Consider the following 12,232-nt stretch of genomic DNA (forward strand, 5'->3'; position numbering starts at 1 on the left):
AGATTGGTAAAACTGTGGATATTTGAGGTTTAATATATTTATTTTTGCTTTTCCATGCCGTATTTGCTGCATTTTGTCCACACGATTTTTTTTATATGTTCTGCAAAAACTAATATCACTTTAGAGTTCTGAGTTCTCTGTATGTGCAACAATAGGAAATTTCAAGCAAGCATTAAAGACAGGAGAGAGGTATGTTTGATTCTTTCTAGAGGGACACTTTAATTTATTAGTAATTTTTCCCTTTTTTCAATTGCAAGTCATAATTTCTTCCTACTGTGACTCTTTAACTAGTCACTGAGTGAGTGACTCAATTGGTGAGTCTTGGAATCATGGAACAATTTAGGAGAGTGCCTTAAGTGATCATTTGGTCTGGCTCTCAGCTTGGCAGAGCTACTTTCACTTAGAGTAAGTTGTGGGGACCTATTGTATCAAAATACATACTTTGGTTTATTAAAAATTTAGGAGTATTACAGATATTTTATTGAAAATAACAGAAGTGCACCCCTGCTTCTATGAGTGTAAAGTAGTTGATGAGAAAGTTATCCAGTGAAGAGTTTACCAGGCATCAGTAAAAATGCATAGCAGAGAAGAGTGCTGTTGTTGCATTGATCTTTGGGTTTTTGTGTTCTTAAGGACATATGATTTCTTTAGGTGGTATTGTGGTTTATTATGAGCTCAGGCAAAATTAACACACTCCTAAGATTAAAATTAATGAAGTAAAAGAAAGCCAAGACCTTGCTCATTCTAGAGAAGCAACAGAATGCACTGTCCATCTCTTGTGGGAGTAAATGCTACATTTTCACTGCTTTTTTTCTATGTTAGATACTTACACCTGCAGTTACTTACACCTCCTTTTCCAGACAAACATTTGGAGCATAGCTAGAAATAGTGACCCCCATCCTTCTCTAGAAATGCTGAAATTGCCCAAAAAACAGAGCAGTACAAAAAAATATAATAAGGGAGAAAGAAGCACAGCTATACTGCAAGACAAATCAAGTTACCAAGCACAAGTGAAGACTTCTTCAGCAGGCATGCCCAAAACATTGCACACATGAATAAACTGAGCCTGAGGTGGCAGTGGTGACCCAGATGATGGCCGTCCCTCCTGAGCTGTGGCCCAGACGGCTGGGTCACAGAGCGAGCTGTGCTCGGGAGAGGACAGGTTAGAGAGATGAGTGGGTGCTCTGCACAGCACGTGTGACAGCGCTGTCACCAGACTGATGTCACGTTCCCGTGTGTCCCTGCAGCTGCCTCAGGAGACGTGCAGACCTACCAGATCCGCACGGCCCCGACCAGCACCATTGCACCAGGAGTGGTCATGGCGTCGTCCCCAGCGCTCCCCACGCAGCCGGCAGAGGAGGCCGCGCGGAAGAGGGAAGTGCGGCTGATGAAGAACAGGCACGTACATGCACATCACTGCTGCTGCCCAGCCAGCTCTGCACGGGCCTAGAGTGTCGAGTGCTCAGAGTGCTGGTCTTTCTTAGCCATGTTATGAAATGCTTTTTGAAGAATTTGCCTTTATTTAAAGATGCAAAGCAGAAATGCACATCTACTAGTGCTGTGTGGTGCGACTGTGAAACCTCGAGTAAAGAGTCAGACTCATTCTGTGAGGTGTGTGAATTTGGTTGTTGCAGTAAGGAAAAAGTAATTGGTGAGATGACTGCAGATCTACAAACACCAAGATGAGTTGCTTTTTTTGAGTTACTACATTCATGTGGTTTACTTGGCTGGATACTCTCCCTTAGCCTGGCTGCTGGCCCACGTGTGCTCCTTGTGAGTACTTTCTTGATTGTCTCACTTGTTCTTTTAGCCGCTTTGGGTTTTCCCCTCCAGGGGCAGAAGGGCTCAAGCAAAGGCTAAATGAGCAGCTCTTCCTTTGATTGAAGTCCTGTGGAGCCAGAAGTGGCAGCAGAGGGGCTAAAAGAAAGGTAAAGACTTGGTCCTGTGGGATCCAGTGTGTGAGGAGGAACAGCTAAGCTTAGAGGTGGGAGTGGGTGGAAGTAGCAAAGGAAGGGAGCTGTAGGGAGAAGTTGAGCAGGATGCTCCTGAAGTGTGTTGCTGTGGGAGTGGGAAGGCGTGGGCCTGAACTGGCCCATCACACCAAGCTTGAACTTTTACCCACAGGCCACAGATCAGAGCCTGTGTGTTCCACTGTGACACTGAGAGCCCAGTGCTTCCCACCCTTCTGAGCAGGGGAAGCCCCCTGAAAGCCTTGTTAACTTCATCTGTCAGCCTGAAAAAACTGATGTTGTGCAGGTTCATTTATCTTCTGTAGGTTGCTGTGCTGTGAACAAAATGGAAACTTATTTGAGCAGACCTGGTGCTTATACAAGGGGCTTTAATGAAGTAAATAATGCTGAACAGCAGAGGTCACTTTTTTAAAAGGTTTTTGTATAGAATGTCACCCATTTCCCTTTTTATATAGTTTTCTCATACCAGTGAATAGTGGATATCACTCTTTCAGGCTCTGCATTTGAAAAAAAAAAATAATTAGGATCACAGAATACCCTCATTTAGTCATCAGTCTTATTCCAGTAAAAGAAAGCTTTTGTGTTTGTGAAAGCCAAGAAAAACAATGGGGAATTACTCCACTTGAGTTAAATTGACAGCTTTTGCAACAGTATCATGTTGCATGTGGTGCTTTTAGCCTGTCTGCTTAATAGATATTTGCAAATCTAAGCTCCATAACAAAGTGGGGAAAAAGGACAGAGAGGCAGATGGTAAGGTGGTACTTACTGGAGGATTATAGTGTAAATATTCATAGATATTATTGTGCAAATTTTCTTTATAAATTTTACATTTTTAAAGCTCTGTTGTAATTCAGTAAAACTCTGGCTGTTCATAATGAACAACTAGCACACATTAGCACAGACTTGAGGTAGCTTAATATATACAGCCTAAGGGGGGAAAAAAATCACAGAAAGAAAATGTTGTCACCCAAGGAGACTTGTTAGTAGTTTGCACTGGGAGGCACTTCCTCATCCCCTAGTACTTAATCTTTTGGTAACAGCCCAAAATTACTTCAATTCTAAATGTTACAGATGGTTTACTGAAGCACTGCAGGCATGTGAAATTGTATTTGTGGGAGTGACAAATGGATAGCTGAGTCCTTTCAGGGCTTACAGGCTATGGTTTCTTCATCGTGTCTCATTTGTGGAGCTGAATTTCAGAAATTACTTTAGAGGCTTCTTATCAGTTAGGTCCTGGAATGCATTCTGTTTTTACAGCTCCTATTTATCTAATAAGGGGAGGAACTGGGTTCTGATTTGTCCTCTCATTTCCCAGAAGACTGACTCTCTCACCAGTCTGTGTAGTGTTTGCAGTGAAAGGGTGCACAGGCTCTTATTTTTGAAGCTGTTCTGCTTTGCACCTAAAGGTTCAGGGCAAATAAGTGTTTATTTCCCTGTGTCTGCAGAGTGCTGCTTGGACAAGTGGCACTGCAGGAGGAGAGCCCTCTGCCTGGGCTCCCATCTGCCCGTGGCATTTAGCCTTGTGCTTCCTTTGCACGTTGGTGCCATTATATTGCTGTGCAGGGTATTCCTGCCTTGGTGTTCCTGCCTTCAGGATGCTCAGCAGCACATTAATACCTTCTGCTATTTTTCACTGGTGTTCTTGGTATGTTACCAAGTTACCTACAGGCAGCTCACTCTTTACAAGCAAGACTTAGAAGTTTGACTATCTTGAGGTCTGTTTTTGGCATAGCTGACAGGGACTAAAGAATTGGTTCCTACTGTTTCTTTTGTGACATCTTTTGTGTTTCATTTTTATTTGAGTCATTAATAGTATCAGTGCAGTGATGCAGACATCATTATTAGAATGAAAGCATTGCTCAAGAGCAAATACATGAATGCTCTAAATACAGCACTTTTTTACACCAGCTGATCATCTTGTTGGACTGCAGCAAAGGGAAATGTTAAAGAGTGTAAAAAGAATAATAGACGATAATAAAGTCAAATTATTGCAGCAGCATTTTACTCAGCCTAAAGGCTCCAATGTGAATCCTGCAAACAAAATTTTATCACTGGATCCTTTGCTCACAAAATTAATAATAATAATAATAATAATAATAATAATTTTACTGGTGCTGTCTTACTGGGATCTCTGTGTTGAAATGATGTGTGGATCTTGAGTGTGTGTGATTTGTGAGGAGCAGTTGTTATGAGCTCAGTGTTTTTTCCTCGCTTGCATTTCTTAGCAATACCTCCATATTCTGAAAATGGCAGTACTAGTAAAGGTTTGCCTGAAAGCAGTTAGGTAGCCCATGTCTGCAAATGATTGTTCTGGATTTGAATGGCCTTTTTTGCTTTGCAGAGAGGCAGCACGTGAATGTCGCAGGAAGAAAAAGGAGTATGTGAAATGTCTAGAAAATCGAGTGGCTGTGCTTGAAAACCAAAACAAGACACTGATTGAGGAGTTGAAAGCACTTAAGGACCTTTACTGCCACAAATCAGATTAATTTTGGATTCTCATTTTCACTTGTCCAGGTGGGATAGAGACTGGTTCTGGCTATACCCAGAAAGACAAAGTAAACTTTTTATTTTCTAAACATTTCTTTTTTTCTATGCGCAAAACTGCCTGAAGCAACTACAGAATATACTTCATCTGTGCTTTGCATCAAACTGTGAATGTTCAAGTACTTGCCTCCACTTCTCCCCTTACAAGATGAATTTCATCATCAATCTCAGCGTGAAGAAGAACAGGCTTCTCTCTCGTCTCCCGATCCTCTTCAAGGAGTAACAGTGGTCACTTGGGGAGTTACTGTGGGGAGGGTCCTTTTGTAAAGATGTCAAGAATTTGTGCTGAGCTCTTTCCATTGCCTTAGAGACAGAGGCACCCCAGCCTCTTGGTCCAGAGAACGGTGGGCCGATAGGTGGAGCATGCATGCTGCGGTGAAGAAGCAGTGGTTGCCACGGAGGTGTCACACGTTCGTGCCGAGCAGCGCGCCAGAGGGGCGCTTCACTGTCACCTTCTTGGGGTGGAGATAACAGACCTTTTCAGACTAGCCCAGGAGGGGGTTTCATCTGCAATCTGTATTAAGCCCTCCTGGACTAGTAAAACCTTCTCCACACTTCAGAAACAAATGCATTGAAATGAGCTTCACTGGTCAGTTGTTGATTCTCGTAGCTTATGTGTGCAAATGCGTTCAGCGTTCTGAATGCACAGAAAACAGACACAAATTTCATAGGATATAGGTTGGGAAATTATATTTGGATGGGAAAGAAATTTTTTTAAAAAGATGCAATTGTCATGTTCTGTAAACAGTCACATAGTAAACAGGGGTAACACATTGAAGCACTACCTATTTGTATGCAGAACAACTAAGCAGTTGAAGCATAGCCAATTCCACTTAAGTACTCCCTGAAGACAGTATGGTCTGTGTCCCAAGTCCTCTCAAGCAATGAAGTTGTTTTTATTTCCCTACCACTGTCTTATGCAATGGAAATTATTGTACTCGATAGAAATATCAGCCTGGTTTGCTAAATTCTTTTTTGAACTTTGAGGCTGCCTTCTATACATAAATTAAGTTGTAGTATGACAACTACTAGGGCAACCTCAAATATTAAAGAGGACTTCAAACACAAATATTCCAACTCCTGCTTTGAAAGGGAAAATACTGATTATTTGAACCTGACCAGATTAGCTAAACTCTTGATTTATTTGGGGTATTTTTTCATGGAAAGGGTCAGATTATTCCTGCAACTAAAATTACTTACGTGCCTCAGATGTTTGCAAGATCGGGTTTTTTTCTGTGCACTGAGGAACTGTGGTCTTTCCCAGACATATGATGTTAAAAAAGGTAGTTCATATTTTAAAAAAAACTCTGTACTAAGCATTAGGACTTTAAAAGAATCATGCTCAAAAGAAACCAAAAAAGAACATCAAGAAGTTGTCAAAAAGAATGTGTCCAAAAGAATCATGTGCAGTTTGTGTACTGGCCCTCTGAAGCCAGTCTCTCACTGTGTTAACGTGGGTCATTTGATGGAGTAAGTTTACTTTGGGCTTCTGGTCAAACTTTTATGTATAGAAACGTGTGGATAAGGCTGTGGTCTAGACTAATGCCTTGCCTAGCAGAGTATTAGCTAATATTTTTTTCCCATTCACTCTATATCTTTTTAAGATAAATTTCACACACAGGCTTCTAAAAGATTATACAATCAGTGTGATGTTGTAAGGAAAATACTTGGAAGACTCTGGGCAGTTGAGTCTCAAACACCTAAGCAGTATTAAAAGTTCTAGATTTCTCATTTGAGAGGGCATTCAGTTTCCAAGAGACTTAATTTAAAAGGAGCAGGGTTAAACTTACAGCATTATTGTTACATCTAGAGTTATCAGGAATTTGAAATTACACTTGTATTTCAAGAAAAGAACATAAGCATCAGAAATATGAAATAATTCACAAGTTTTGTGGGTGTTTATAAATGGTCTATTTTTATCTGCCATAGAGAGTTGATTTTTGTGGTTTTATTTAATGGGAGATGAATCTATTAGTTTAGCAGTGCAAATGTAAAGAAGACCCTAAGTTCTCAGCAGTGCTTTTATAGAAACTATCTGATCGTTAAAATCAGCGAATACAAACACATAAAACGGTTACGTTTTCCAGAACGAGTACTGAAGTAGAAATGTTGATAATACAGGAGTCATTCTTGTAAAGCATGAAGCTCATGGTGGCCTCATTTGCAATTACAGGGAATGGTTCCTCCAGCTTTGAGGAACACAGAAAAGGCTGCATATGCCCACATTAAGGCTGTTTCTTTTGTAGGACATCTGTTTGCAAAAAATGTGGTTTTGCAGTGACCCTGAACAAGGCAAGCTGGGCTCTGAGAGCTGTGTCTAGTGGGTAATGAACACCGTCCAGAGCTTGCTGATAATCGCTGGGCACAAAGCCTGGGGGCTGAATGGGCATGGGAGCCTAAAACAGTGCCCAGATGGGGTTCTCCTAATCCACTGTGCAAACTTGTGTGGCAGTGAGAGGAGAACTGTGTTACCCGTTTGTCTGTGTGTGGTCTGCAAGTGGCCTGTAGTGGTTTTAGCCTAGACTTCATTAGCAAATAAAGTTCCACTAAGAAAAGGAATGTAATTCAGAGCACATAGGGGTCTGCAAGAATCTTTATTTTTATTTATGCTGCACTGAGGATTATGGGACACAAATTTATTTAATGAAAGTTATAGATTACAATAATAAAAAATGTATTAGACCAAGTATAGGGCTGGCTAGGCTACCCATACATGCTTTACTATTCCTATTGACCCAAAAAGGGAAAGAATACGACACAGGAATCCGTTCCTATGTTATTTACCAAGTACTGAGGTTGGGGTGATAAGCTTCTATTAACTAAGGCCATTTGGAAGTAGGATGGAAATGATGCTGACAAGGGGGAGGGAGGATTAGTTTTATATCTCACGGTTGTGAGTTTTCAAGACCTGATAGACTCTTTGACCTGAAGAGAGGGTTAGAAAGGGCTAGATCCGTTACGTTCATAATAAACAAGAATTGGTTTGAAATATAATTTTTGTAATGTCATTATTTTGCAAAACAACAGCACCAATCAGGCAGTTAAGATATTGTCAAAGGTGCTCTTTTAATTTAGATATTCTTGGAAAATACATATGTATAATATATGTACATATATATATATATACACACAGTATATAATCTACAGCTCTGAGAGCTTTTAAGTCAGGAATGCTGAGTATTATAGTATATGGAGGTCAGAAAAAGAATTTTTACTTTTCTGTGTGTCTGGGTGTGTGTGGATGTGTGTGTGTGTGTGTGTGTGTGTGTGTCTGAAAGCTTCCCCTCACCCCAGTAGCTCTGGGCTGCGTTATTCTAGCTCTTAATTACTGATTTGTTTTGTGCTGTCTCTCAGTTACCCATTTTCAAGAATTTTATTTCATCTTTAATGGCTTTTGTGAAGTTTGTTTTTTATTGATGAAGATTTTTGAGATTATGTAAACAGTTGTTTTACAGCCACCTCCACCCAGAGTAATTCACTTCTGTGCTTTTTCTCTTTGGCAGCTATATATCAAAGGCAAAACATTTGGAAAGGTTGTTAAGGTGTTATTTTCTAAAGGAACCACTGGTAAGACTTCTGTTTTCCTCCTGGGGTAGTGGTGATGCATTCTTCCTTAGGCAGCAATTTCACCAGCACTGGGTAGTTGCCGGCACCGTTGCTTGTATCCGAAAGCACAATTTTAGCCTGTTGTGCTTGTCAGGACTGCTCAGACACCTGCAGTTCTGGCTAGCCTGGAGTTGGCATTTGCATTGGAGATCACTGTCTTCTCTGGTACGTGTACATTGGTCAGAAAATTGGTGGGGTGTTTGGAATCATTAAGAGGCTCAGGAAAAAAAAAAAAGATTTAATAAGGAAAAACAGCCCTGATAGTTTCTGACCTAAATTTGTACCACAGGTGGCTTTTTTTAAATCTGGGCTTCCAGTAAACTGCAGCAGCAACTAGTCATCTGTTAGTGAAAACTGGCACCCGCTTTTTTATTTTGTTTTTTCATTTATGGCAGACTGTTTTTTGTGGTTTAAAGACAAGTCCACCCATCAAAGCAAGTTTGATATCAGTGGTTGCAAATCTATGACAGTTCATAGAGGATTTAATCGATTTTCTAAGACCTTGTTTTTATTGTAATTTTTTTACCCTGGAGCCTGGTTAGTGACGTAACATTTGCCAATGATCTAACCAAAAGGTCATGTATTTATTTTTGTTACACTATGTTCTTCGTAAATGTTTAATTAAAATGTGCACTTTTAAAGAAAAAAAAAAAAAAAAACAACAAACAGAGGAAAAAAAATTAAGATAAATTTGATTTGCTTGAGAAGATTTCTGGCATAATAGTTGTGATCCTGCTGCCTGCACACAATTCACTCCTCCACAGCAGCTGACTCCTTGGCTAATTGAACTTGCAGATCAGCACCTGGTGCCCAGCAGGCATTGCTTCAGAAGGGCAGGGGAGCTGAAGGGGCAACAATCAAGCTTGTGGTGTCTGGAGCAGTATGTAGAGGATGGATGTGAAATTATTTTTAGAGTAGAACTAGTTCAGTGATCCCCTGTGGGAAAGGGAGGTTAATTTGGAAGGAAAGCTGAACTATTTTTCAGCCACTTTATTCCCCTTTTGTTGATTTGCTATTTGTCTGCGGATTTTACAAGCTGCATTCCAAGAAAATAAATCGAAAGGCTTTCCAGTAATTTGACACCAGGAAGTAAAGGTACATTGACAGTGTGCCACCTTGCTTGAAAAGAAAAGCACAGCACAACCACCTTTCTTTAGCAGGAATGATGATAATTTAACCCTGAAGTCTGTCATTGTGAGCAGGTGTTAAAAAGCATACAGTACATTGATGGTTCTCTGTTGACTGCCTGGGAACTCATTTTTCTGAGCTGTGTAATTTGCTAGTTGTAAAAGACACTGATTTTACAAAAGCCTGAATGTATCCTGAAGCTCAGTTGGTCTGGAAGGAGCCAGACTGGTGAAGAGAGGGTGCTGAAATCCACCTTCTGTGTGCTTGTGACAGGTTCAGGTCTGTGGATAGATAGACTTAAGTGTGTGAATCTTTGGGGAAAAGGGACCAGATCCAGGTGGTGTAAAGAGCGTTTGCATTTCAAGTGTTTTGCCTTGGAATGTGTTTTTAAAATGTATTTAAGCTGTGGCCTGCAGAGAGATGTGCTTGGGCTAGTTGGCATAGCACAAACTGAAGAGTGACCTGTTTGCTGCGTGGCACTGCAGGTGCAGCTTTGTGACTTGCTCTGCGGTGAGTTCAGGGCTGGCTTTCAGCAGGAGAGGCAGGAGCAGTCAGCTGTCCTCGGGAGCTGTGTGCTGGCAGGGAAAGGGCCAGGGACAGGCTGCAGTGACCCATGGCTGGCACACTCCATAAGCTGAGCATTCACTGCACTCAGGACTCGAGCAGTTCACTCAGCCTCAGCTGCATATTCCTCTAAATTAGGGGATAGCTGAGTGAGAGCATGGGAATGGCACGCCTTGAGCCAGTTGCTTCTCTGGAAACGGCCACTCTTAAGAACTAAGGATGTTCGGGTGCTCTCCACAAGTTGTGTTTTTATCCAGGTGCCACTCCATTTTTTGTGTGTTTAATTACATTTATTTATATTAAAACGTTAATTTTAAAACGTTCTACAACTTCAAGTTTTTATGAGATTTGAAACTGTGCTGCTTATAATGGACTTCTTGGGATGGGAACAGGACAAGAAGAGGTGCTAGTTGGCAGCCAGCCCCTCCACTGACTTTTTTTCCACAGATTGGTCATTCACTTCAGAAATGAGTTGTTTCTACTCTGGATTTATAATTTGAATTGTTTTGAAACAATGTTTTTCAGGGAAGCTTCCAGAGCAAGGGTTATTATTCTCCCTTTGTAGTGTAAGCTGGAAAGAGTATGTTCACCTCATCTGCATTTCTGATTCTTTACCCAAACCATGTCAGCACAGAACAGGGTATTTGAGCTTGACTCCCACGTACTTGTGGAAATTAAAAGATTAAATGAAAATCCATCATTGGGGGAAAATAAAGGCTTTTTTACATCTCCCCAGAAATCTAGAAACATCCCTGTTGTGTTCTTTTTTTTTCTTTTTTTTTTTCTTTTTTTTTCTTTTTTTTTTTTTTTTTTTTTGTGCTTTATCTGTGTTTAAAAAGAATTGTACTGGGTTATAATGCATTTTATTAACACTATGTACATATTAGCTGCTTTGTGTTTCAGAATGGTAGTAATTGCTTTGTATATTAAAGTGATTCTTGTGAATTTGTGAATTATTGTCATAAAGAAGTGCTTTTTCTTACTGTAACCTTTGTGGTATAAACTGTCATAACTCCCTTTTTACACAAACATTTATGTGCAGTCACATAAACATGCTTTAAAAAAACTCTACAAAGTCTCTTTTTTGAGCAGGGTGTTCCATTTACACTAATTTAATTTAGTGGCAAATGGCAGCTAGAAGAATATGGGAAAAGGTGTATTTTGAGCAGTCTGTGGTATCATCTCAATTTGTGTCCTGCCCTCAGTATTCATAAAGTATTCTCCCCAAAGAGAAGGCTTTTTTTAATCTTAATTGAATTAAGAGTTAGAATTTGTTAGAGGTTAAGTCCTGAAAAACAAAGTTTCTCTTCCTCCTGATATTTTTAAACCTGTTTTCCAGTACCTATTCTGGTGGCAGTTCTGTTGTTCAATAATGTTTGAAAGGCTTATGCCTTTCACAGTTTAAATATGCTGCATGTCTCACTTTTAGGCATTCCTGTGAACTGTGTACCACTGGTCTTTAGAACAGAACAGAAACAGAAGGCAGCAAACACTGCAAGGATCGCAGCCCTATTATGTAATCTGCTAGGCTGGATCCAAACACTGGGATGGAAGCCAGGAGAACAAATTCAGCTCTGAGGTAAACACACCTCCAGTGAAATCAAGGGGAAGCAGTAAGGTCAGCTCATTTCAGCTGGGATTTTCTAGTTTTTATAATGCCATTCACGTTCTTGCTCAGAAAAATCTACAGTAATGAGAGAGAATCCCAAACAGGGTTAGTCCCCGAGATAAAAATGCAGTTTGGCTTGAATTTTGCACTGAAAAGAACTGGGTAACACAGATCCCTGTGTAGTCAACTATGTATCTTAATATCAATCAAACATTACCTTGGCTGCAGTGACATTTCACAAAAAGCTTGTTCTCTTGCACGTGTTTCAGGGATGGTTTCTCAGTGTCACAGCATGGTTGTGTCTCACCTGGTCACTCCCCTGGGGCTTGGACCCACTCCCTAGAGCGAGTGAATTTCTCAGGAGACTTATTTGTGCATCGCCCCACTGCTAAGGGATGTATGCCAACCACGTCCTACAGATGAGCTCAGATCACCTGTTACAAAACAGGATCAGTGCAATGGAACCACCCAAAGGAGTGGGATTCTGTAGTGCTGGGATGAGCAGGGTGACAGAAGGTGCTTGGGCAGGGTGTTGGTGTAATTGCTAAACAGCTGCTGGCAGCAGCTGTTGTCATGCACCATCTCATACAGAGCAGGAGCTCCTGTGGGACCCGTGGGTTGGGACACCCGAGTCTGCAGGTGTCACTGCACAGGGCTGCTCCCTGTGCTCCCTCACCAGCACTTACACCTCTGCTGCTTGTCCTGCACGCCTGGCGGGATTCACTTGTGGCCTGACTCACTCCTGACCTCTCCCTGAAGGTAAGTGCATGGAAATACAGAACACTTGGGAAGCCATCCTGGGACAACAGAA

The 12,232-nt window shown here is 41.0% G+C and overlaps 1 protein-coding gene across 4 annotated transcripts in view; it reads left to right on the forward strand.

Annotated features, from left to right (window-relative positions):
* Window positions 1–10,858, forward strand: part of CREB1 (cAMP responsive element binding protein 1) — a 39,877-nt gene extending 29,019 nt beyond the window's left edge. For all 4 annotated transcript variants that reach the window (XM_041472855.1, XM_041472854.1, XM_041472853.1 and 1 more), the window contains 2 exons: window positions 1,248–1,398; window positions 4,312–10,858. In XM_041472855.1, coding sequence (XP_041328789.1) covers window positions 1,248–1,398; window positions 4,312–4,456 — 296 coding nt within the window. In that variant the 3' untranslated portion in view covers window positions 4,457–10,858. The remainder of the gene's footprint in view (window positions 1–1,247; window positions 1,399–4,311) is intronic.
* The last annotated feature ends 1,374 nt before the right edge of the window (window positions 10,859–12,232 follow it).

The sequence above is a fragment of the Pyrgilauda ruficollis genome, unplaced genomic scaffold (assembly GCF_017590135.1).
Source record: "Pyrgilauda ruficollis isolate IOZ18807 unplaced genomic scaffold, ASM1759013v1 scaffold3, whole genome shotgun sequence".
Lineage (NCBI taxonomy): Eukaryota > Metazoa > Chordata > Aves > Passeriformes > Passeridae > Pyrgilauda > Pyrgilauda ruficollis.